The sequence below is a fragment of the Sander vitreus genome, chromosome 5, assembly GCF_031162955.1.
Source record: "Sander vitreus isolate 19-12246 chromosome 5, sanVit1, whole genome shotgun sequence".
Lineage (NCBI taxonomy): Eukaryota > Metazoa > Chordata > Actinopteri > Perciformes > Percidae > Sander > Sander vitreus.
The window spans coordinates 11,112,628-11,139,740 of NC_135859.1; the positions used below are offsets into that span (position 1 = coordinate 11,112,628).

At 40.6% G+C, this 27,113-nt stretch overlaps 1 protein-coding gene across 1 annotated transcript; it reads right to left on the reverse strand.

The window, feature by feature from the left end:
* Positions 1 to 414: 414 nt before the first annotated feature.
* Positions 415 to 26,599, reverse strand: vps37ba (VPS37B subunit of ESCRT-I a). Its single transcript, XM_078250369.1, has 4 exons — positions 26,405 to 26,599; positions 18,595 to 18,766; positions 11,628 to 11,710; positions 415 to 3,118 (listed from the first exon to the last, which is right to left on the reverse strand). The coding sequence occupies exons 1-4, from the start codon at positions 26,507 to 26,509 to the stop codon at positions 2,618 to 2,620; spliced, it is 861 nt and encodes a 286-aa protein (XP_078106495.1). The 5' UTR covers positions 26,510 to 26,599; the 3' UTR covers positions 415 to 2,617.
* Positions 26,600 to 27,113: the final 514 nt, after the last annotated feature.

Genomic DNA, 27,113 nt, shown 5'->3' on the forward strand with positions numbered 1-27,113 from the left:
TGATGTATTTGTCTGTGTATATTGCCGTGTGCATGAAACAGACTGTGAAAACAAATCTCCCTAATGGGACAATATCTATCTACCTACCTACCTATCTACCTATACCAGTATAGATAGTATTATATTAATCAGATGCAACTTTATAATAGCCATCCAAATAATGTTTGACGGTTTATAAACAAGTTCTTAATCATTAACAAATTATACTTAATATAATATATAAAATGTTATGTGAGCAACAATAAAACTGTTAAAATAACAAATTATTGCATAAGTAATAATTAGTAAACAATGATCATTTTGTTGTTAGTTAACAGTAAAATAACTATTAACTCAAGTTTAATTAACTATCAATTTACCATTTATTAGCGATGGTTATTATACAGCCTAATAAAGCAACTGGATAAAAGCAGATACAAAAAAATGAGATTTATTGAACTTGAAAATAGCATTAAATTCCACTTAAACATTCATTATAAGTAATCATCTACAACATTACACTGAAAATATCACCAACCACATATAAAACCATGGACAGAGGATCAGTTCAAACGTAAAAAGCAGCTCAACAGCTAAACACAACCCAAAAAAATATATATATATATTAAAGAGGAATCTTCAGACTGGACACAAAGAGCAAAGGCCATGCACAAAAGAATCATCTATTGTTAGTTGTTAGAAATGCTGGCTCATGGTGACTTTGATGTTTTAGCTTCAGCTATTTCTGTAGTTTTGCCTGCTGACAAGTATGCTTGGTCGATTCTGTGGTCCACTTCTTTGCCTTGAGGTGAAGTATTATCACCAAGATATGACACAAAACATTTTGGAGCCCTGTTTTTTCACCAACCAAAAAAAAAAAAAAAAAACCAGCAACGACACATGCACAAATCTCTGAATTCACCCCAGGCAAACCTCAATACAAATAGAGGAAGAATGGAAGAGAAGCACAAGCACCACTAGGCGCATAGCCTGAGGGCGTCCCTTGTCTCTCTGGCACATGTTCAGTATCGCTCGATTCTGGCCTTCTGCTTCTAGTGAGAAAGCAAAGTCTGACAGTCAACAGTCAGACACTGCTCTTTTCTACCATCTGGTGGAACCTGAAATCAGTAGCAGGAGGGGAAGAAGACCAAATACTTGGCCAGTTTGTTCTTGGGTTGGGGAGGAGCATAGAGAAACATGGAGTAGTCAGCAGGACGTGATCAACGTCACTTCAAGTGTAGGCACTCATGGCTCTTCAACAGTGCACAGCTACAGCACTTGGGAGGAATAAAAGTGAATTTCTATCACAACGGAAAAACCTTTCCTCCCAAAGCCAGGTTGACCTCGCAAGTTCCTTTTGAAGAAATCTCGCTTGCATGTTTACAGAGTGTTTGAGCTCAACATCACAAACAGATATGTTGGGAACAATAGTAGATTATCTCACTAAATGTTTCACTTACATACAAAAAAAGACTGTTGTTTGAACACAGAGTGATGTGGGAAATCTTTGGTGCTCAGTGTGACGGAAAACTGAACAGGACCATATGAGATCCAGAAGAACTGTTGGCATCATCTCCAATCCCAATTGAGTTTAAGACAAAGGACATTATAAAAAGGAGTGTTGCATTACAACAGGAACCCACAAAAAAAACACACACCAGAAGTGTACTGTATGGCTATACAAAAGATCCTTCATTTCAGGCAAGGCTCAACAGGCCTAGTCATTTGTTACAATAGTTCAGCCACTGGTCCTCTCCTTCAACTCCCTTTTTGACTTTTGCTCTGAGATGTACCAAGTACAACAGTCAGCCATCTTGGACCAGGCAGGTCTGGACTCTCGAGACACATCCACATGTTGAAGAAGAGATACACCAACCAAAGCCCTCCTTTACACATGTTAATCACTCTATCCTGGCTATCATTAACATAACTCCATTAGTACTATAACATAAAAAAGATGCTGACACTCAAATATTTCTATGTACCTTGTGAATTTTTACATTTAAAAAACAAACAAAATATCACAGCATAGATTGAGGCATAGATGCCTGAATATATTCTGGGATTACTGCACAGTAATTAGGGTCTCTCTTTGCTTGCATATACATTACCAGTAAATTAGTATGCTGCAGATGGAAATGACTAATCAAACCCTGTTTTGAATGACTTTAGTGTTCCATAAAAGCTTGAGGAGCATGTTTGAAGGGAGGTAAGAGAGGGGAACTAATGGGCATGCAGAGCTGACAGCACTGCCAGGAGACAGAAGGTGCTGATAAATGACAAGTCCCAGCCCAGTGACCCATAGACTGACACTGACTGACTACAGCAGCCTGCACTGGACCTTTCCACTGAAGGGACTCAGGTTAGCGAGATTCGAGGCTGATCTCGTCACGTTTTTTGTTGTTGCTGTTGTTGGGAGTGTTATGGGAGTGAGAGATGAGCACAAATCCACAGACATTATTGGAGATCTGCTTCAGCCGAACGTGACCACCCCAGCCTGTGCAGGTCCACCTTCTTGCGTTGTCATTGCTCATATTCGAAGAAGCCGGACGTCATAGAAAAATTGTTCTCAAGAGGAGTTCCAGGAGTGAAAAGTCCACGACACGCACTGTGTCCTCTGAGTGGCAACTACATCTATTTACTGCATGATGAAGCCAGGCTGCGGGGCCATTCGGGGTGGGGGCCTTTGAGGCAAAGCTGGGGGGTACTGAGATAGTAGGTGGGTGGGGTAGCCAGAGGAGACGTTGGGGAATGGTTGGCCTGTTCTGGGAGGAATCGGCGGGTATGGCGATGCTGAGTAGAAAACAGAAGGCTGGGGGACAGCGGTTGGAGATGGATTTAGAATTGGGGCCGGCTGGGATGGAGGAAGTGGGGGTTTCCTCCTCGGCTGGGCGACAGGGGAAGAGCTGCTGCCGACATCGTTGAGGAGGGAGGAGGATGAGGGTCTGGCTGCTGCCGACACATCCTGAGATCGGGAGGTAGGGACCGACACCTGGGGGAGCCGCTGACCATTCAGCACCATCTCCTGCAGCTTCTCGATCTTCACCCTTCTCAAGTGGGCCAGCTTTCTGTTGCTCTGGTAGGCATCGATGAAGGAATCCAGGGTCATGTCACCATCCAGGAATGAATCAGCCATATTCTGTTGACAGAAGTAAAAGATGTGTGACAGTTTTAGAGAGAGAATAGAGAAGTCCCTTTGGACTCTCATTCAACACCGTTTAGAGCCAGCTGACCAGTGTTAACGGCGGGACGTTCAGAGTGACAAGGAAGGGGCATATGTTTTAAGTGCTTTGGTGGCCTTCTGTAAGTTATTTCGGGGTACAAATAATTAGAATAGTAACATATTCAATATTTTTCATATCTAAACATCATAAATAATCTATAGCTGTTTGGGGCCCTGTTGCCTCGGGCCCCCAGGCAGTTGCCTACCTTGCCTAATAGTAAAGTCTGTTCTTAATGTTTTTGAGTAGCCGCGACTCCGGTATGTGACGCAACTCTGTCATGGCAGGTGTAATGCTCAGGACCCAAGGAGGCGCAGTGTGAAGTTGATGAGACAAACGGTTCTCGAAGAAAGCAGCAATACCACAGGCCAAGCAACCGACCCTTCAGAACGGGCATGTTTTGAATGGGCACTGCACTAGTTTAACAAATAGCCTACGTTATAGGATCATCCTATTGTTCGGTCTTGTATTCATTTATTTAAAGCTAAAGTGCGTAACCTTTTTTTATATAAATGAACGTCCGTTACATTCAAGCCATTGCCAAATGAGTTGCTACAAAGCTAGTTAAGACAATCAGCTTCACACAACTGTCTCTGTATTTCTCAGTATGGCTGTGTTTAGAAATTGTCGACCGACGACTGCACGCAGAAACTTGAGTGAAGATAATTACCTCATGTTTTTTACCTCATACCTCACCATCATGTTTTTTTTAATCCGCGATTACGGAAGGCTGTGTCATGTGGATGCAACAGTGGTGTTGTCATTACTTAGAATTCCTCATGGGGGCGACAGAAACTACGCACTATAGCTTTAATAAAAAGAAAAGAAATCGTCTCTCACTCGTTTTACGGAGTCGACTCGTTCGACACATCACTATTTCACGTTATGTGATGGTCAAAGAATTGCAGTACACGAAATAGACATTGGGTACAGTACCACTTGAATGCAATTTATAGATTACGAGTTTGGTTCCAAATTTGCTATTTGACTGTTTTAACAGTTGCAGCATAACTGAAAATATGCCTGCCTTTAGAGAAACTAGACGAAAAAACGAAATTATTGGCATAATTTCACTCTGAAAGTATTACTGCATTGTTTTCCAAATAAAAACAGAAATACATGTTAAGGAATAATAGTTTTTATGCTTACATGGCTGTCAGAGTTTTTTTTGTGTTTCTGCATTTTAGGAATTGTTTTTTTACACCATGATTACACCTCCAGGGGTTTGTTGGGAAGCATAATCAGGAGTGTTTCAAAATGTACACGCATTCTCAAGCACAAGAAGAAACTGATAAATCAGATGATGTCATGTATGCATAGGCCCCTGGTTAGAGCTGAAGATCTTTGCCGGGACCCGACGGGTTCGGTCTTAATTTCTATTATTTTACACGGGCTCGGGCTTGTGCTTCAGGTTGCATGGTAAATGAGCGGTCAGGTGATGCGTTTCGATTAGCGTGAAAATGGATCCTGAGGAGGTGAAATGGAGGCTGGTCTCTGGAGTACTTAATTTCTTTGTTCCAACTTCAAACTCAAAGTGGCCTATAGCCTCCGTTAGTCATGAATAAATTATGTTAATTTTTTTTTATTATAAATGACTAATTTTTTTACGAAAGACAAAGGAGCTGTGTGCATGCGGCGCAGTCTCTTTTTTCTTTCTCTCCCTTTTCTGCCGAGTGGTGCGTGTGCCCGCTCGCGGTGTGAAGCGAAACACTAATCACTGCTGATAGACGGCCCTGATAGACGGGTTCGGGCTTTTAAAAAGCTGTCAATCAAAATGTACTTGTCGGGCTCGGGCCGAACTCTGTCGGGCCCGTTGCTCCTAATTAGAATAGGTAAACGCCCCGTTCATTCCCATAAAAGGGCATGAGATGGCAGGGCCGTGTCATGTGCACACTTAGAGAAATGTCCAAAAGACGTGGCAAAAACGGTCGAGACCTCGTCTCCAAAAGGAAGAAAAACCATTTTCGTAATGCTGAAGTGGAGTTACTGCTGCAAGAACTTACCGAAGAATGAGACATTATATTTAGTAGCGTCAGCAGTTAGATTTGTTATTCACGAATACAAGACCTTTCCAGATGAAGGGAGTTGTGCCACGTTTTGGGGCTGGCACTGTGGGGTTCTATATACTGTTTTCGGGGTATTTTTCCTTTTTGTTTTCCTTTTTGGTTGGGTGCTCCACTTATATGTTACACACTATCTTCCAAGTACTTTATTTACTGTAATATTATGAGAGGTCAGGGGAAGTTTGTGAACAAAAACAGAATCTTTATGGACAGCATATTTAAATTTGTCAGTTTTAATGTTAATGGGTTGAATGGGCCGATTAAAAGAAAAAGTTTTGACCTATCTTAAAAAGTTACAAGTAGATATCGCTTTCCTACAAGAAACTCACCTCACTTTGCAGGAACATAAAAAATTAAAGAGAGAATGGGTAGGGCAGGTAGTGTCAGAGGAGTGGCCATTTTGATAAATAAAAATACACCTCTGGAAATACTTGATACTGTCATTGATCCCTCAGGACGTTAGGTCTTTATTAACTGTAGAATATTCTCAGAACAATGGTCACTCCTAAATTTATATGCACCTAATTATGATGAGTTGTTCATGCAAGATATATTTCTAAAAATTGCAGGGGGCAGCAAAACATACTTATAGGAGGTGATTTCAATTTCTGTTTAGATCCTACTCTGGACAAATCGACTAAGACTATCTCCAAATCAAAAGCAGCCAAGACCACTCAAACGTATATGAGAGATCTCAATTTAATAGACATTTGGAGGCAGATGCACCCTCAGACTCGGGATTATTCCTTTTACTCATGCCCTCATAAATCCCACACTAGAATTGATTTATTCTTGTTGTCCACCCACCTATTTCATAGAGCATTAGATGCTGAATATTTATCTTGAACTTTATCTGATCACTCACCGTTGACTTAGTCCATTTTATTCCCAGATAAACCCAAAACACCCTATAGGTGGCGCCTTAATCCCACTCTCCTCCAGAGAGCTGATTTCTGCGCATTCATAAAGGGATCAGATAGTATATATATATATATATATATATATATATATATATATATATATATATATATATATATATATATATATATATATATATATAGAGTCCTATACAAAAGGTCTGAAAAAGCAATACACAGAGGATACTGATAAATTGGAAAAAGAAATGTTGCTCTTGGAAAAAGATTATCAAAAAAATAGTTCTTCAGACACATATTAATCTTTAGTCCAGAAAAAACTTCAATACAATATGTTAAATACCTACAAAATTGAAAGAGCTATTTGAAGAACTAAACAGAGGTATTATGAATTGGGAGAGAAGGCACATAAAATCTTGTCCTGGCAACTGAAGGCAGAGGAAAGCACTAGGAGTATCAATGCCATTCAAACTGAAGCAGGCTCTATCTCATATAACCCAACAGAAATAAATGATACATTTAAAACACTTGTATTAACATTTGTACAAATCAGAATTGCCCAGCGATTTGACCCATATTGACAACTTTCTGTCTAAAAGTTAATTGCAAACAATTAGTGAAGAGGACCAAAAAAATCTTGACCTTCCTTTCACTCAGGCAGAAATTACAAAGGCCCTAAATTCACTGCAGTCTAATAAATCCCCAGGAGAGGATGGGTTTTATAAAGAATTTAAGGATTTACTTATCCCACTGATTATAGATGTAATAAGCCTTTCGTTTAAGACACATACGCTTCCTGAATCCTTTTCGACTACTATAATCAGTTATATTTAAAAAGGGTAAGACCCACTAAAATGTGCCTCTTATAGGCCCATCTCATTTTTGAACTCAGATTATAAATTGATCTCTAAGGTGCTAGCAAATAGGCTTAGTCTGATACTACCAAAAATAATCAACCCAGACCAGAGTGGCTTTATTCAAAAACACCTATCTGCCAATAACTTAAGTAAATTCTTTAATATAATCCATTTAGCAAAATCAAGATCTGATCACACTGTGGCTGTAGCGTTAGACGCCGAGAAGGCCTTCGATAGGCTGGAATGGCCCTATTTATTTAAGGTATTAACTAAATTTGGTTTTGGGCAAGTATTTATTAACTGGGTGAGAACGCTATATCACAAACCCAAAGCAAGGATTACTACTAATGGGCAAATCTCATCACCGTTTTCTCTAAATAGATCCAGTAGACGCCAGTGGGATGTCCACTGTCCCTAATAGCTCAATGGCTATCAGAAGGGACCCTGATATAAAAGGCTTTAAGGTTGGTCAGACAACCCATGAAATTAATTTATTAGCTGACGATGTTCTCTTATATCTAACAGACCCTTCTCATTCTCTTACTCGACTACAGGATTTATTGGGCACCTATGGTACGGTCTCAGGATATAAGGTAAACTATGATAAAAGTGAAATGATCAAAGTGCATCTGCGTTCAAATGGGCCCCAACTGGAATAAAATATCCTGGTATGGTAGTGGACAATGACTTAAAAAAAATCTTTATAAATGAAATTACAGTCCACTACTTAAAAAAAATTGAAGATCTACACAGATGGATTAGCCTCCCCATCCCTTTGATCGGGAGGATTAATTGCATTAAAATGAACATTTTGCCGAGGCTGCAGTACCTCTTTCAATCATTGCCTATTCCATTACCCCAAACCTTTTTTAAAACTCTTAATAAAAATGTAAGACAGTTCATCTGGAATAACAAGGTACCAAGAATATCTTTGGAGAAATTGACGTGGGACTATAAATCAGGGGGACTTCAGCTACCCAATTTAAAAAAAATATTACTTTGCAGTCCAAATGCGATTTCTCTTGTCTCTGTTTGAGAATGACACAACTCCATCCTGGGCTCATATTGCATTTTCTTCTTTGAAAGACAATTTCTAATACAACTGCCGAATTTTGTCCAAAAAGACTGATAACCCAATTTTATTACATCTCATTAAACTTTGGTATGATGTACATAAAACCATTGGCAAGGAGGTAGGGCTGTCACCAAAATCACCTTTAAAACAAAACAAGATAAACAATAAGATCCTGGAAGCATGGTATCATAATGGGATTCGTAAATTGGAGGACTGTTATGAGAACAGATTTTTCATGACTTTTGAACAATTAAGAAGAAAACACAATTTGTCTAACAATACTTTCTTTCGTTACCTCCAACTGCGGTCATTCCTGAGAAGCACTTTGAACAATACCATGGCTTTACCCAAACTCACGGAAATGGAAAAATTGATACATGATAGTGGACCATATAAGTTTATTTCTAAAGTATATTCTTTGTTAATATCTGAATGTCCTAAACCGGCTCTGTATAGGTCTAAGGAGAGGTGGGAATCAGACTTAAATATCACGATTGAAGACCAACGTTGGTCAGAGTTGTGTCAAGACAGTTTATCTGCCACAATTAATGCATGGTACAGGCTTGTCCACTATAATTTCCTTCATCAGCTGTATTTGACCCCAGAGAAGATTCACAAGTCTAAGCCTGATCTATCCGATACATGTTTCCGATGTGCTGCAGATGTGGGCTCTTTCCTACACTGTACTTGGTTGTGTGTGAAGGTGAGAAATTTCTGGATTGACTTTTGTGACGTTGTGTCTAAGATTAATCAGATTTCATTACCTGTTGACCCAGAATTTTGCTTGCTGGGGAACTTTATGAAAATTGATAAACTACTTAACAAATTTCAAATAAATTTTTTGGAAATAGCCCTGGCAGTGGCCAGAAAATGTATGGCCGTCACATGGTAGTCTGATTCCCCTCTATCCATGACTAAATGGTATTTAGAAATGAATAATTGAATTGTAATTCCCTATTATCAGGATGCTCAAATAAAACTCTTAGGACTCTCCAGCTGATCCAGAATGCTGCAGCGCGTGTTCTGACAAGAACTAAGAAAAGAGATCATATTTCTCCTGTATTAGCTTCTCTGCATTGGCTTCCTGTAAAATCCAGGATTGAATTTAAAATCCTTCTCCTGACCTACAAAGCTCTAAATGGTCAAGCACCATCATATCTTGAAGAGCTCATAGTACCTTATTGTCCCAGTAGAGCACTGAATGCAGACTTACTTGTGGTTCCTAGAGTCTCTAAAAGTAGAATGGGAGCCAAAGCATTTAGTTATCAGGCTCCTCTCCTGTGGAAACAGCTCCTAGTCTGGTTTCGGGAGGCAGACACCGTCACCACCTTTAAGAGTAAACTTAAAACTCTCCTCTTCAATAAAGCTTATAGTTAGGGAGTGAGGAGTTGCAGTGTTCGCCAAGACCGGCGGGGGTGGGTGTGTAGCCACAGTCATGACGCACCGCCTCCCTATCTCGGCTTCTCTTCATAGAAAGCTTACTATATTTAGGGTATGAGGAGTTGCAGCGTTCGCCAAGACCGGCGGGGGTGGGTGTGTAGCCACAGTCATGACGCACCGCCTCCCTATCTCGGCTTCTCTTCATAGAAAACTTACTATATTTAGGGTATGAGGAGTTGCAGCGTTCGCCAAGACCGGCGGGGGTGGGTGTGTAGCCACAGTCACGGCGCACCCCCACCCTATCTCTGCTTCTCCCCATAGAAAGCTTACATATACTTAGGGAGTAATGAGTCGCAGCGTTAGCCTAGACCGGCGGGGAAAGGTGTATAGCCACAATCACGGAACACAGCCTCCCTATCTCCCCTTCTCTGCAGCTCTTAGTTATGCGGTTATAGTTGTAGACTACTGGGGTACCTCCTTGGACACACTGAGCTTCTCTCTCCTCTCTCTTTCCATCTGTGTGTATTCGTGTCACAGAAATGCTTGTTACTAACATAGCTCCGGGGAGCTTATTCCCCGGAGTCCTTATGTTCTTTTTCCACCCAGCATCATCATCTTGGATCATGATGGCACCTACATCATGGTGGCAGCTGTCGCCGTGGTCCTGCCCTACGCCCTGCTGTGCCCTATTACACCCTGCTACACTCTGCAATGCCCGGCTTCGACTTGCTATGTCCGGCCAACGCCCTGCCACGCCCTGCTGTGCTCTATGACACCATGAACTATTATAACTATTACAATATCTTTATTGTGACTATTATTGCCATTGTTCATCATACCCCCAACCGGCACCGTCAGACACCGCCTACCAAGAGCCTGGGTCTGTCTGAGGTTTCTTCCTAAAAGGGAGTTTTTCCTTGCCACTGTCGCACTTACGCATTCATGCATGCTCTTGGGGGAATCACTGGAATTGTTGGGTCCTTGTAAATTATAGAGTGTGGTCTATCTGTCTATCTGTAAAGTGTCCTGAGATAATTCCTGTTATGATTTGACACTATAAATAAAATGTAATTGAAATTGAATTGAATAACTGTGTGCCTTTAGAAAAACAATCTTAGAAAAGGATACAACACCTTTATTAAAATTTGGCAGCCCTATCTAGATTATGTGGATAATGTGTTGTTGGAATGTGACTGACCTCGAAACATTGTTTGCCTACTTTCAAATATTGGAGCATCCTTTTGGGGAGGGGGGATGGGGGGTTATTTGTTTGTGTTTGTTCTTGTAAACTGGAAAATGAAAATAAAGTATTCCAAAAAAAAAAAAAAAAATGGTTTGATCTAAAATCTGAGGCAAAAAAAAAAATTACTTCAAAACATAGAAGATACTCTTGGCGTATAAATAGCGTGATCAATCACTTATTATTGGATGGCAGGGGTCGCGGGGGCAGCAGCTCCAGCAGGGGACCCCAAACTTCCCTTTCCCGAGCCACATTAACCACCTCCGACTGGGGGATCCCGAGGCGTTCCCAGGCCTGGTTGGAGATATAATCCCTACACCTAGTCCTGGGTCTTCCCCGAGGCCTCCTCCCAGCTGGACGTGCCTGGAACACCTCCCTAGGGAGGCGCCCAGGGGGCATCCTTACCAGATGCCCAAACCACTGCTACTTGTTTGGCGCAAACACGTCAGCTCTAAATTATGCGTAAGAGTGCTCTTGAGTGTGCGTAGATTCTGTTCTTACCTAAGAACAAATCCCAAATAAGAAAACATTGGTGAATGCCAGAATCTTCGTGAAAGTGGGGTTTAAGAACACATTTGTTCTTAAGAACGTTTGGTGAATGAGGCCCAATGTCCTTGTGGGTGATGTCAGAATTCAGGAGGTTGAACAACAAACCCAGGTAGTGCCCTTGTAGTATTTCTCTTATGGTATAAATCTAGCATTATCTAAAACACGGGAGAAGTACCTTCATGATTTGATTGACAGATCAAAAGCACAAGAGAGGACAGATAGATTTTGCAATTTTCACATCTTAGGTAGTCAGTCATTCTGCTGCCCACATGCTCTCCAACAAGAGTCTTACATTTGAACAATGAAGCCTCTGTAGGTAGGACATCAACAACTGTAAAGGCAGGTACATACATGACGTCATCCGTGGAAAGAGCGGTATAATGCTTACCTCTGTCTCCTCTTCTATTTTGGCTCCCTCCGCCTGCAGCAGGGCCAGCAAAAGGTCCAGGGAGGTGTTTCCTGACTTGTGGTCTGTTAAAAAACAAGACAGAGAGACAGCAGAAATGTTATTCTGATGGACCCGAAACTGAGCAACGCTAAACACACATTGGACGGATGTTAAACTGCTCTTAATCACATTTTCATCAAAACCGCAAGACCCACATTACTCTTAATGCTCACTGAATGCTGTGGTTTCTGATGGAAATTAAATTGTAATAATGCGTCAACACAATGAACCTAATGTTATCACTACACCCTGAGGAAGGCTCAAGCCGACATGCGTTGGTGTACTTTTAAATGTCTTGCCAAATGAATTAAAAGGCCTTTTATTTTTTGTACCCAACATCGAGTGCCTGGATATGGTCATAACTCTTCCTCCTCCCTGTGAATTGTATTCCCTTCCATGAGCACAGGTGGTTAAAATGATACCAGAAGCCCTCCTGCCACATTTGTCTTTTCTTTTTTTGAAACATGTTTTAGTATTTTTGCTTTTACTTCTAGTCGTGCAAACGGACTGTTGACAATATTGGGGGCGAAAACCGCCTGCACACTTGCTGCTTAATTCGATACACGTAGGTACCATTCTTTGCCTCTCCCTACATTTTGTTTCTCACTCGCAGACAAAAAATAGATTGACATTGACACTGTTGTTGAATTGGTGCACAAGGATTTTTATCACGCGAGTGGCAGTTAATCTGTGCTTGTGAAATAATATAGTTCTCTTGTGAGCATGTTTCAGCACGCTCACAATATGACAAATTCAGACTGTGTGACATTTCCTTCGTGTACCGCATGTGATGTTTTCTTTCCATGTTTGATCTTTTCCTAATCCCAACCCCGTTCTTCTTTTCCTAATCCCAACCCCGTTCTTCTTTTCCTAATCCCAACCAGTTCTTCTTTTCCTAAACCCAACCAGTGTGGCGTGTCACGTTTCCTGAACCCAACTCCGTTCTTCTTTTCCTAAACCCAACCCGCAGCCTCGCAATAACATGTGGCCTCGCGATAACACGCCGCATGGCTTTAGAAAGTGGTGTGTATGTTTACGCTGTGACGTTGCAGACTGCCGTCCGCTGTATACAGCGTAGACATACACGCGGATAGCTCAAAATGCGTACAGATAACACGCCACCTGGCTTTAGGAAAGTGGCGTGTATGTTTACGCAAAGTCATGATATCACGTTGCATAAATTTGACGCCATACTTGGCTACAAAATTTGCAATACGTTATTTCCAGTGCCACACACTCTGTGACCACTCAGATCGCCCAGAGACCTGCACTGCCCCGATGTGCAGGGAGATGCGAGGGCCCGTTCATCTCTGCTTGCAGCTTTAATTTGTTATTATTAATTTGTTGTATTTGCAAACCAAAACAACATCATGACATTGGCATTATATACCCGCAATTGGCCAACGTGCTCTCTAAATATCGGCCATTAAAAAAACCCATATTGGTTAACAACTAGTTATTTTACTGTGTTTTGCAAGCTTTTGTGACAAAAGCCCTTTTGTCTGTGAACCAGAGCTACAACCACATTTGCAATATTACAAAACTACAATTCATCACCTCCTTTACACAATCTTTCCAACACATTTGAGTCACAAGAAACTGGTGTACCGTTTACACAGCGCTCGAAGCAACACCTAAAATAAACTAGGAGCTCATTCGCCAAACAAAACCCCCAAAACATTCCCTGAAATGAACATGTTAGTTATACGAGATTTGAATGAGCCTGTCACTCAAAGCTGAGGCAGGATATATGAAATCCGCCAGTCTTGGTCGTGTGATTGACACATCCAAACAGCCAGAACGCCTCTGTGTTTGCTGTGAACTTGCAAAGCCCCACAGAGTCAACTGAAACTGGCTGGGTGTCTCTAAGGAGGGAGCCTGTTTTGTTTGTGTTCCTAAGCAGGACTGAAAGTCAACACCAATACCTGGGATTGTAATCACACACAGTTGCACTCTGGCGATAAGACCAATGGCACATCAATAGTTACTGATCTCCACAATAGCATTGTCAACTCACCTTCATTCCACCAAGCTTTGACACATAGTGGATCTCCAATTACAGGAGAGACTCCAGTCCAACTAAGCATGGGCCGGTATAAGATTCTGACGGTATGATAACCTTCAGAAAAAATATCACGGTTTCACAGTATTGCAATTACAGCTATAAAGGTTTATATTTTAGAAATGTCTGGGTAAAAAACAACTTTTTTCTCCATTGAACACAATGTATTTTATTTATTTATTTTTTAAACACACTGCACACTGGCAGGGAGAGGGATTTCTAAACTGCACTTTCTGTCCTTGAAGACTCATAAAAAACAGCTCATACCTTAGGAACGGTATGACAGAAAATTGTAATGGTTTTGAAACCGGTAACCGGCCCATGCCAAAGTCCAACCTGATAGCTATTCTACAGTACTGTAGAATTCCTTCTATGCATGGCAACCAAGTGAACAAAGATCCAGACCATTTAATTTATGCACTGGACATTGAAGGTGATGTAGGTAAGCCAGACGTTTACAAAACCTTCTGCACTCAAACTTCCATAATTGATGTCGCAAACACGTTTAACTCTGTGAGGCTGTACTTTCATACAGCGGTGCCTGAGCTAAATACTAATGTCAGCATGCTAACATGCCCACGATGACAATGCTAACAGGTTGACGTTTAGCAGTTATGTGTTCCCTGTTCATCATACTAGTTTAACAAGTAAGCATACCAACGGTTGCCCTTATTTACAAAGTACAGCTGAGGCAGCAGGAATGTCATTGTTTATGCAGGTATTTGGTCATCATGGACACATTTAAACGCTGACCTGATGATGACATTACATGAAGAGTCAGGGGATCACCAAAGTTATTACATAACTCATTTATTCTGAGGAGGGACACAATTTCATTTTATTTAGGGCTGCAAGATGCGAGGAAAAATTTAACATTGAATTGATAATAAAAAGCAGCACTAAAAAAAAAGGATGATTTAAAATGCAGTTTTTTTTACTGATAAAAATCTCTTTGTCGATATGTCGCAGCCTTTCACGATATGTGTATTACACCAGTTAATATTGTAATGACGATAATAATGTGCAGCACTAATTTTATTATTATTTCAAAGAGTCGTTGAAAGATTTCCCTCAAAACCACTATTGTCGATCTAATGGTGGAGCTATTGGAAAAGGCAGGGGATCACCAAAATCATAAGGGTTCATCCTCTGGGGAACATGAATGTCAGAATGTTGTGCCGATCCATTTAGTAGACTGACAGACCAACATTTTGACCCTTAATGCCATGCTGCTAGCATGGCTAAAAAGTAGACGTTCCACTAAAAGCCAATGCCATACTGATTTCCTTCTTCTCAGGTGTGCAGATTCTCAGGTGAAAAGCAGCGGAGAAAGCAATACAACAACCATACAGACTTTAACAAACAGCAGACTGCTTGCTTGTAACTCAACATTTCGCCGTTCTTAGCTGAGATGGACGACATACCGCTGCATAGATTAACCAGCAGCTACAAAACACCACAGTAAATTTCAGCCTGCGTGCACATTTAAAAAAAAAAAAAAAAAAATATTCGAATGCCAAAATTGAAAATCAAATACCTACCCATCGAACAAATATTCAAATATTCGGATCTAGCCCTTATTATATCATATATACTTTGGGTTAGTGAAAGTACAGCTCTCTGTTGCCGTCTGTCCAACCCCCAACTACTCTGTCACTTGAGTATTTCTAACATGTTCCATGGTTATTATGGGTTAAACAGAGTAAATGAGTTAGGGTGTGAAAGGCCAAAGAAAGTATTGACAAAAGGCCTGGCCAAGCTACGCTCTGCTCTACACTTTGTTAAGTCTGGTATATGCTATTGAGCACACCAATAAAGAACATTCATGCTGTAGCGCCGAAGTAAAAAAAAATAAAATCATACAACTTTATAATGTTGGTGTATGACTTTTGAAATAAGCAATAAAAGCAACAGGCTTATTCATTTATAGGGAAAATTGGAAATGAAAGGCCAGGCAACTCATTCACATTTGTGGATCAAAAGATCCGGTAATAAGTCCCTGGTAAAATTATCACTCTGCCTGGTAGAGGTGGAGTGACAACTACACGAAAGGAGTCCTGTTCTAGATGTCCTGTATCGATGGTGAGTATAACCTCTGTCTAATAAAAGGCTAGAAAGTAAAAATATAACTAAACTTCAACCAGTTTGACTAGTCAATACTCAAATGCATCAACACTTGGACAGTTAAACAAGGTTTAAAATCACTAGCTGCATGCTTGAATGCTGAACCGCTTGTTAACAAGCTTGCCAAACTGGCTACAGTTGGCCCTGTAATGATACGCTTTTCAGCCTCCGTAATAAGACCATTGACGGCAAATACTTACGACTGCCTGTGCATCAGAGAGAACGGACCCTAACCCTAACAATGAGTGGCAAGACACTAATGGTTAACGCTGCATAAGGAGCAGCTTAGTCACTTTTCTTGATAAATGTGTCAGCAAGCTGACCTGTGCATAAGAACTTATGCAACTTGTTGTATATTTTCTGCAATGATTGGCTATGAAAAAAAATAATGAGCCAAGAAAATGGTTTGGAGGGATTCCGCCAACGATTAGCCAGACCAAGATTTCTGTCAAATTGGCAAATTTACTGGTAATATTTTGTATCTATATATTGTAGATGCTGAAACCTAATGATGGTTTGCCACATTTTACTGGCAGAGATTAAATTCAATAGAAACACATTCAAAGACAGAGGCTTCATTCTTAACACAGCTTTTTTTCTCTCTCTCTCTGTCTGTCTGTGTGTGAAATAAGCTGCCTTCAAGTGTTCTCTCAGGCATATCAGCAGCACTCCTCGACACAAAGCTGTAATTCTCTGGCTGAGCGGAGAGCCTGTCAAGCAACACAACACACAGCCTGGGCCTGGAGATCATGAGACAGCCATTTAGTAAATGAATCCACATTGATCTCTGCTGTGAATCTCTCCCTCTCTCTCGCTCCCTCTCTCTCGCTCTCTCCCCCCCCCTACCGTGGCTGTTTTACACCAGCTTGGCAGCACAATGGTCCAGTGTGGGCAGCCGTTCTCAGAGGCAGTGGATGGGGGTGGTGATGGGTTTGCCCTGCCATTTTGGCCTCCAGAGCCCAATGGACAGTGAAGGGTAATGCAGAGGACACACATTTCCTGGAAAAAAAGGTCAGGGAGGGTGATGCCGGTGGTGTAACTGTATGAAAACGACAACAGAGCAAGCTAATGTATGTTGGATCTTTCATCTGGGTCAAACAGCTACATTTATCTCAGCCCCGAGAGTCTGTCCTTCCCCAGCTGCTCTACAGCAAACCCAAAACTAGGACGGCCAGTGCATACGACAAAAGCCATCACTTGCTGACAACAGACAAAACCACAGACTGCAAAATTCAACTTTGGCCTTGAAGCAAAGTCTGTGACAACTGTAGTGTGTATTGTATACATGACAGCACCAGGCTGCATGCCTTTCAGGGAAGAAGGCAGAGTCAAACTTTTATCAGCGTAGCAGAGTAGTGAATGGTTGGCATGCTATTTTGAGAGGGTCGCTTGGCAACCGCTGCGTCAACAAGGTCACAAGTATTGTCATTCCCTTTTCTTCGCACACTAGGAAGTAGCGTGAAGGTGCGTCAGTAAGGGTTATTATAGCCATAAGCCTCTTGCAGTGGAGACGTAAATCTGATCTGAAAACTTGCTCAACCCGAGTTAAAAAAACACTGCATAACATCTCATCTTCCTATGATGATGACTGACCGTGTGGAAAGGTTCACTGTCAAGCTGTAAGCAGATAACCGCAATCACCAAAGCTCTCCATATTATCAGGATTTTCATATTGGATGTTTTGATGCAGAGCTGAAAGTTGTCAAGACGCATAGCATATAATGTCCCCAGTTGCATTACAGCCCATAATCCTCGTTTCATATCGTCTCTCTCGTGTTTCCAGTTTGTATCTCAGCTGTCACTATCAAATAATGTAAATAATAATTGTATTTGAGTTTCCCCGACTGTTCCGTTTTCTGATGACACAGAATTTGGAAGCAGGGCACAATCTAAATTGCTATTCAGAAATGGTCTTGATTGAAAGTACAATATTAGAGAAGCTAAACTATTCCTTACTAAAACATATTTGATTTTACTCCAAATTTAAATACACGTGCATGTGTAATGGCATCGTTTCTTTTTTTCCTCCTTAAAATCATATGTATATAGTAAGTATATTAATATCTGGGCTTAAGGATATGAGTTTTGGTAAAACAATTTACCAATATCACAATAAATTATAATACTAAAAATCTTAAGAGGCCCTAATTAAAAGTAAAATAGTTTGTAATGTGCCCTGTGTATATTGTGCCAGGTGCTCTGTTTTTAATGACTTCATAGACAAGAGTGGTCAATGAATATTCTAAATTCAAATATATAGCCGAATTGTAAAAACAAACAGACCTTTCGATTCTACGCATGACTATAAAACGGCCTTAAGGCTGCATTCAAACTGTCTGCTTCGGCCGTCCGGCAAACACGCAGGTCTTTCTATTAATTTTGAATGGGGGTGGTGCGTTTAGGCTGCGACGGGGGGGGGGCACTCAAAGAAACGCAGCGGGCCTGCGGCGAAAAGTTGAGACAGACTCAACTTTTGGGGAAACAGTCCTCTTTTTTAAGTCCTCTAAAAAGGAAAATTTAAGACTTTACCCCCGACAAAAAAAACAAAAACAAAAAAAAACAGGAAAATGTTCAGATTTTTTAATATATTCAAACCTATGTGGTTTTTTTTTTAGACTGAATATTTGCATGTCATTTTTGGCCAGTTTTGACAGCCCTACAAGACACAGAGGATGATTAGAAATGTTTCGCTTTCTTGTAACAGCTGTACTGCTGCTGTACCTAGGGTGGATTTGCGAAGCTGATAGGACTCAAATCTCTCCTGGAGACAGCTGTAGCGCTTGGTGAGCTCCTCTTTGTTGTGCTCCAGTCTGGGCTGCAGGATGAGGTTTTGCTCTGCCAGGGTTCGGTTGTTGACCAGTGTCTCCTCTTTGCTCTGCTGAACTTCCTGCATCTACAAAACACACACACAAAAAACATAAAACATTACCCGTTCATTCTCTTTAATTCAATGACAGGCCGAGTCTTAAGTGGGCATTCACACAGCCTGTGTCGGCCGTCAGACGGTGCGGCAAACACGCAGGTCTCGCCATTCATTTTGAATGGGGGTAGTGCGTTTTGGCTGCGGCGGGGTTTGCCGCAGGGGGGACACGCACTAAAGTTGAGACCGACTCCACTTTTGGAGAAGCGCAACCCCACGTCATGCTGTGGTGGACAATCATGTACCCAGCAATCACACCTTTCGGTTTTGAGGCGGTGCGAGAGTCCCGTACACTAAACAGGAAACATCACTGCCTCTATCGCTGCCACAAGGAAGTTTTAAAGCATGAAACACAAGTACTGAACTGCCCAGGAGTTTGTGTAACAGCTGAATGTTTGCCAAACAACAAAGCACAGTCCATCCGTCTCGCTGGTCTCTTTTCTTTCTCTCTTTCTACGTGAAATGAAGCTGCCCTCAAGTGCAGTTGGAAACGTCAAGACCTATTAACGATCTGACGGAAAACAGTAGTTGTGAAATATAAAGTCTACTTGTGCTACATTGGGGGGGGGGGAGGGGTTAAAGAACACAATAGGACGTCACACATATGGGCATTTTCATTGACATCCCCCCCCACGACACAACTCCCTGCAGAAAATTGTTCAGTGTCCCTGTCTGAACCCTGTTTTTTACAGTCTATGGCCTGAATGCAGCCTTAGAGACTCTCATACTGGATTCAAATTTAAAGCAACACTATGTAACTTTTCCCACTTCGGTCCCACTACAGGTTGTCTCAACTGCAGCTAGCTGCAGCTAAAAGTTACATAGTGTTGCTTTAACAGGGTGAGAGAAGTCATTCTCCACTATTAACATTGATTATTTGCAAAGAAACATCTAAAGAAATAACAAGAAAGAAAAGGTTATTGTAGTGCCTGCCTCATCACATATTTACATACAAGGGCTGAAAAAGGTGACACACCCCCCCCGAGAAGGAAATAAAGGGAAAAAACAACTATTTCCCGGTGCTAAAAAGATACATTTAAAACAGTGCCTGAACTGAAAGATATTTATTCATTTTAAAATATATATATATATATATAATAATAATAATATAATAATAATAATAATAATAATATTTCCCGGTGCTAAAAAGATACATTTAAAACAGTGCCTGAACTGAAAGATATTTATTCATTTTAAAATATATATATATATGTATATATATATATATATATATATATATATAATATATATATATATATATATATATATATATATATATATATATATATATATATATATATATATATATATATATATATAAAAATAATAATTAAATGATTTATTAAAAATGTGATAACAATAACTTATTTCACCAGTAAATTCCCGACAGCGATGTCTTATTTTAAACATTCCCTAGCAAGTTGAAATTTTAAATGTCTGTCTGTCCACAGAAACAACACAAACACGTGGCAAAGCACTCAAAACGCCTTTGTGGTAGTTCTCCTGGACAACATTTTACCATGATGTGTCTCACACACACACACACACACACACACACACACAACAAATGATCATCATGAAACAGAGGTCACTGTCGTGGTTGGTAAAAAAAAAACTATATAGGCTTTAAATCACCTGCAGGGCCATTACTGACAGCAGCTTGTTAAATTGAAACAATACAAACTGTAACATATAGTGTATGCAGTATTAAGCACTTAAGTATATCTAATAATATGAATCATGGCTGCATTCCATTCAGGAGCGCCAGTACCTGGACCCTGCTATTGTGAATGATGTGCATAGACAGTTAATGGACAAAGCGACGCCATAGATTTCCACAGAGACCAGTGAAGTCAATTAGAAGCACTTTTCCGGTGATGGCTGACACACAAGTTCCACCAACTGCGGAACGGCTCCACTGGGTGTCGGCTCCGTGCTCCGCCGTCCTTCAATACCCGCCAGGTCCGGATTTGTTGCGGAACGGCTGCGGCCATGACTGACAGCTGAAGTCACAAGGACCCACGGGAGCTCGCAAATTCACGTATGATCGCGCGATATAACAGGATGTAGTTTCTATAAACAGAACCACAGAACCAACAACAGTTTGTTTCCATCCAGAGGAGTAGAGGGGCAACAACTCTGTGCTGACCTGCAGGGAAATATGATCCGCCGTGAGCACGGTGTATTTTATTTTGAAAATTAACCAGATGTTTTATTTTGTTTCTGTGCTCGACTTCCTGTCCCGCACAATCTGCCGTGTGCTGAATGGCTGCGGAGCTCTCCAGCATCCGGCAAAAATAGAAGCTCTGCGCAGCCTCAAACTGAGCTTGATGACGTAGATGTGACGTGAGCAATCTGTCTGAAAGTTCTAGTAGCGAAGTCTGAATCATTCAATCTCGGAGAGACGGAGGGGGCGTGAGTAGGAGCTGTCCATGAGCGTAGGAGCAACTTTTGGTAAGTATTCTGATTAATCATTTTGTCATTTTGACTGTATGCCTCCACGTCCCCCAAATTGCCTGCGAGCTTCTCCTGATTATACGGTAATTTCTTTTTTTATAAAAACGGCTGATACAGGGCCATAACGTGAGATACAAGGTAATGGAGCCTTTTATGCATTGTCGGCTTTCTTTAGAAATAAACAATGGACAAATAGAGTCTTTAAACGCTTCAGATGTAAAGTTATTCGCTGTCAAAGTGGCGCCAAAATGAATGGCAGTCAATGGAATGCTAGCAGAAGGTGATGGCTGGTTAGCCTATGAACCTCCCCATAGGAGGTACGCTTTTCGGATGCTCGCTTACCCCCTTGATGCTGTGCAGTGTTCATCGTTTTGCGTCACTACTGCATCACTGTAATGCAGATTGGGGATTTTTTTTCTTTTTTTTTTTTTAAGGGGCAATTCAGACACACTCATAATAAATGTTTGATTATGAATGTAGTGCCTTAAAGGGTAACTACCATTTTTTTCAACCTGGACCCTATTTTCCTATGTGTTTGTGTCTAAGTGACTGATGGGAACAACAATCTTTGACATTGGTCCACTATTGAGCAACATTGGCAGCAGTCGGCAGTGGCGAAACAAGCTACAGTGTAAGTTAATAGGGCAATTGTCCAGCTTGTATTTACCTTCACAAAAGTGCTCGTTTTGCCACTGACAGGCTCAGATTAATATTCTAAGTGTCACGTTGAAAAAAAACGGTAGTTACCCTTTAAATAGTGATTCCTTTTGTGTGTACAGCCACTATCACAGTTTACTCGGACACCTGAATGGAGAGGAGCCATCATCAACGTTTTTAGTTTTGCCGTGTTCATGTCATATCTTTCAGAGCATGATTACAAGTAGCCAATTTGGAAAATAACTTTCATGTCAGCCTCAGTTTCAATTCCAAATCTGAGATAACCAGAACTTCATGTAAACATCGATGAGTGTGCCCTTAATACAAATTTTCACTGAAGGCAGGAAGAAAAGTTGGCCAAACAACATGCTACAGTGTGAACAGTGGGGGACAGAAGTTAACGACTCATTTAACACCTCCAACCAACAATGTGCAAATATTACCAGGATTGGGCGAGATTATGTAGGAAAACTCTAAAAATACACTGTAGCGTAGGTCTTAATTGTGTAACGGTTTCTAAAACGGACTGAGCCAGGCCTTATTTGGGTGTTGGGCTGACGGAAAACAACATTTTATGAAGGAAACCAGCTAAATAGGTCTATTTACCACTGCACTTTGCACAATCATATCCGCTGAGGAGGCAGGCCTTTAAATAGCATTTATAACTGCAGGCTTGTGCTGTCAAACCAAAAACATAATTGTTTGCTGGGGGAATGCTTCATGGACCACAGACCTATATTTTGAAGAGATAGTGAAATAGCCCACAATATGCGATGTAATATATGCCACTCACAAAAAATAAGACCTCTAATGTTGAAGCCCTATGAAGCCCCTAGAACTATCAGTTGATATATCGTTCTCTACTACTACTACTGTAGGGCTGCACCCCTCTTCGTCATTCTGGTCTTGGTAAGAACTCTTTAGTCTATTAGTTGTTTTTTTGTATGCTTGTTCATGCTGAACGATGGCCTGGAAATCTAGACGCACCCTAGCGGCAGCGAATGTAATTTCAGTCAGTCTAGCAACTCTCAGTTGGCTTGCAAGCTGGAAAAACCAAATTCTGGTCAGGCCAATCACATTGTGTATAGAGTCGGTGGGCGGGCTTAACATAAGGACGGCAGAGTTGCGACGGTTCTGCGTGAATTCCCTGCTACTTCAAAACAAAGAAGATGGCTGCTGCTGCTGGCCAACAGCGGCCTTTCGAATAGTCTTTGGCTGCGACTCTGGTGTGTGTGTGTGTGTGTGTATATATATATATATATATATATATATATACACACACACACACACACACACCTTTTCTTAGACATGAGTAGGGGGTGCCAAGGAAAAAAGGTTGGGAACCACTGGCCTACAGCAAAGCATGCGTAGCATGTAATAAGCTTCTCATTTTGTAAAAGACAAAGATATATATATACACACACACATATATTTGTATATATATATATATATATATATATATATATATATATATATATATATATATATATATCACATATACATATACACACACACACACACACACACCTACATATACACACACACACACACACAGTGCTGCTCATAAGTATTCATACCCATGCTAAAGTTGACTAAAAAGAGGAATAAAAAAAATCATCTTTTGGAAATTGATCTTAATGCCTTAATTAAAAAAATGAGGAAAAATCCAACCTTTTAAGGACACCAATTTTTTTTGTGAATGAATAATGTATTGTAAATAAATAAATGTTCTTCCTTAAAATACAGGGGCCATAATTATACATACCCCTATGTTAAATTCCCATAGAGGCAGGCAGATTTTTATTTTTAAAGGCCAGTTATTTCATGGATCCAGGATACTATGCATCCTGATAAAGTTCCCTTGGCCTTTGGAATTAAAATAGCCCCCCCCCACATCATCACATCCCCTTCACCATACCTAGAGATTGGCATGGGGTACTTTCCATAAAATCATCTCTCAATGCAAATCAAACCAGCTATTACGTTAACTGAAATAAAACCCTGCCAATCTCTAGGTATGGTGAAGGGTATGTGATGATGTGGGGGGGCTATTTTAATTCCAAAGGCCAAGGGAACTTTATCAGGATGCATAGCATCCTGGATCCATGTCCAAATAACTGGCCTTTAAAAATTCAAATCTGCCTGCCTCTTTGGGAATTTAACATAGGGGTATGTATAATTATGGCCCCTGTATTTTAAGGAAGAACATTTATTTATTTACAATACATTATTCATTCACAAAAAAAATTGGTGTCCTTAAAAGGTTGGATTTTTCCTCATTTTTTTTAATTAAGGCATTAAGATCAATTTCCAAAAGATGATTTTTTTTATTCCTCTTTTTAGTCAACTTTAGCATGGGTATGAATACTTATGAGCAGCACTGTATATACTAAAGCTGTATAGTCCAAAGATCTCAGCAATCTCAGGTTGCACTCAATGTCTTATGACACCATCTGCCTCTGTTCCCATACAGTATTTAACAAAGAAAGAATTCCCTAGACAGTTCCACCTTTGGCTCAGGCATGCATTTACTTGTCTGTTTCACTCCATACCATCTCTCGAATAATCTCATGACTGGTTTAAGTTGACAACTCATTGCAGTAAACAAGTCCCTCCCTCTCTGTAAGCTACTGGGAAGTGGAAAATGAAACTATGGAGACAATCGGACAGGGTGTGGATCTGAAACAAAACTGACAACAACAAAAAAAAAAAAAAGGCCAGCTCACAGACAGCACAACATCCACCCAAACACCTAATAATACCCAACTGTATTCTTCTTGCTTTTGCTGTAGTTAGGGCTGGGTGTCGTTCAAAAATATTTGATACCAGTATCGATACCAATACCGTGACTTTGATACCGGTTCCTAAACTATACTTTACAACATTACAGCACAAATCTTTTTATTTATTTTTCAGCTCCTACTACGTGACCCCGAGTAACGTAGAGTTTTCCCTGCCTGCCTCTACGACATGTAACGTTACACAGCCAATCACAAACATTACTAGATCTTGGTAGAAGCACGCTGCATGCTTATTGGCTCACTGACGCCGATGAAATTTACTCCTCAGGTATTAAAAATGGGCATTGAGTGATGAGGCATTTTTCGATACTTTAGAGGCAATTCGGTCGGTGTCTAAAAAGTATTGAATTCCATATCCAGCCCTATATATATATAGTAGCTTTTTCTCATGTCTGAGAAGAGGGGCTTTTATCACATTTTAGTCCTCACTCTTACACAAAATTAGCTCAAATGAAACTGCCAGAGTGAAGACACAGCACCATGACAACAGGCAAGAAAACTGCCTGTGTCCTGACAATGTGTGTTTAATGTTTCCAATTACGGATTGGGTCCAAGCTGTAGTTTAAGAAAGAGTTTCCTGAAGAGTTTGCACTTTATGGGCAAGAAGAACACGGTGGGAAAATTCTTCCAACACACGGATAAGGTGGGACTGATTCAGCAGGGTAAATTAAGGCGCATGCTGGAATTGACCATTTTGGAAGCAGCAGCAGTGTGGGAAATTATCAGAAGCACAAATGCTGTATAAAAATGTGTCAAATATGTTGGTATGTTCTCTTGATATGGTCTAAGACTGTGGCTTGAAATCGCTTCCTGTATGGAAAAACGGACCTTATCAGCTGCTTGTCATGACAAGGTGATAGAGTGCAATGCAGGTACACGTTAATTGGGAATTGCTGAGTCCTTGTGCTACTGGACCAAGGCCACGTAGAAAAAAAAAAAGCCAATGGTCTATGGAGAAGGCAACTTTGAAAGTCTATGAATGTTACTTTGCAAACGGCCTCACATACCTTCTTCGTGTAGTATCACTTTAGACCTATTCAGAATGTATAAACATATAGCATATAGCTTTATTCAACATTACAGCTACTGATAAGAATGACATCTTTGTTGTTATAATGTTGTAAGTATTACCTAGGGCTCTTGGTGTTCAAAGAGCTGGTTAATAATTCATATTTTAGATAAGGGTGTTAAGTATCGTTTTCCTCCGTATCGGTATACATGTGCCGTCAGTCATAAATGGGCAGATTTGTTTGGAGTTTGGCATGACGACAAGTCTGAAAAAAAGTGTCGAAGCTAGGCCATTGCTTAAATATAAATATTTTCTGAAAATGACTCAGCAATAATATGGTTATTAAAAAGTACTCTTGTTCATACATAAGTGTAGACGCGCTTCTGTTGTCTGGGTAAGTACAGCTACAATGTCGCAAACTGGCAATCCTCGAGTTAAAACTTGAGACAATGCTAGCCCTTGCTCCGTCCCAAGGTTAACGATTTGTACCCTATTTTAGGTTTCAGAACATTGAAGTTCGGTTGACAACACATGATAAAATCCCACACGTGATTCGAAGCAACCATTTCCGTGACTGTACCGAGAGTATGTTGGTAAAGCACAACAAAGGGCTGAGGAAACAACAGTGACCGAGAAAAAGGAGCAAGAAGCTAACGTTGGACTACAAAAGCGAATAGCTTAACATACCTCATCCATCTCCTGTACCATTTTTGTAAGTTTTTCGTCGTCCTCCAGAATTTCGTTGAGTTGAGTCATCGTGTAAGCACTAAACTTGTTGGAAAAACTAGACATTTTTAGCTCTGGTTGTGTTTCTCTTCGCCTGTGATCCCTCTTCTCGCCTTTCACAGATTGTGACAGCTGACTGGGCTTCCCTTACAGGAAGTAGTTACAGGCCCAGTGCTGCCTTCACGTGCTGTCAGAGATATTGCTATTACCGGAAAACCCAAAGATTGGCGTCAATTGAACAATCACTAAGGTGTAGCCATAGAAATATTATATTTTTTCTATGGGTGAAGCACTGGCAGAATATTTGACTAAATTCGACTGTCAACTCATTCTTACTTCTTTTTATTTGTAAATTAAAGTCATCACAACTAGATTCTGGTTAAAATAATATATACTTATCTGCATTGTGCACTGACTAAACAACAGATGGCAGTAGAGAAAAGGCAAAGAGAGCATGAGACTGTTGGGACTGGCTCTAGTTTTCTACCTGACGTAATATAAGCATGTTTGCTCCAAAAAGATATTTAAACAACACAATAAATATGAATATGAAGGGAGATTTATTGTATTTTGCCGGCCGGAGAAAACAACCTGTTTCAACATCCATATTTACATCGACTGAAATCTGAATGGGCGGCTTACAAGAAGACATTAAATGCAGCATTTGGTT

What these genes read in the sequence shown, in the direction of transcription:
- vps37ba (XM_078250369.1), bottom strand. Translation starts at nt 26,509, where the DNA reads ATGTCTAGTTTTTCCAACAAGTTTAGTGCTTACACGATGACTCAACTC. An exon ending in GCTTCGCAAATCCACCCTAG is followed by an intron (nt 11,711 to 18,594) that starts GTACAGCAGCAG and finishes GTTTTTTAACAG; the next exon opens with ACCACAAGTCAGGAAACACC. An exon ending in AAATAGAAGAGGAGACAGAG is followed by an intron (nt 3,119 to 11,627) that starts GTAAGCATTATA and finishes TTCTGTCAACAG; the next exon opens with AATATGGCTGATTCATTCCT.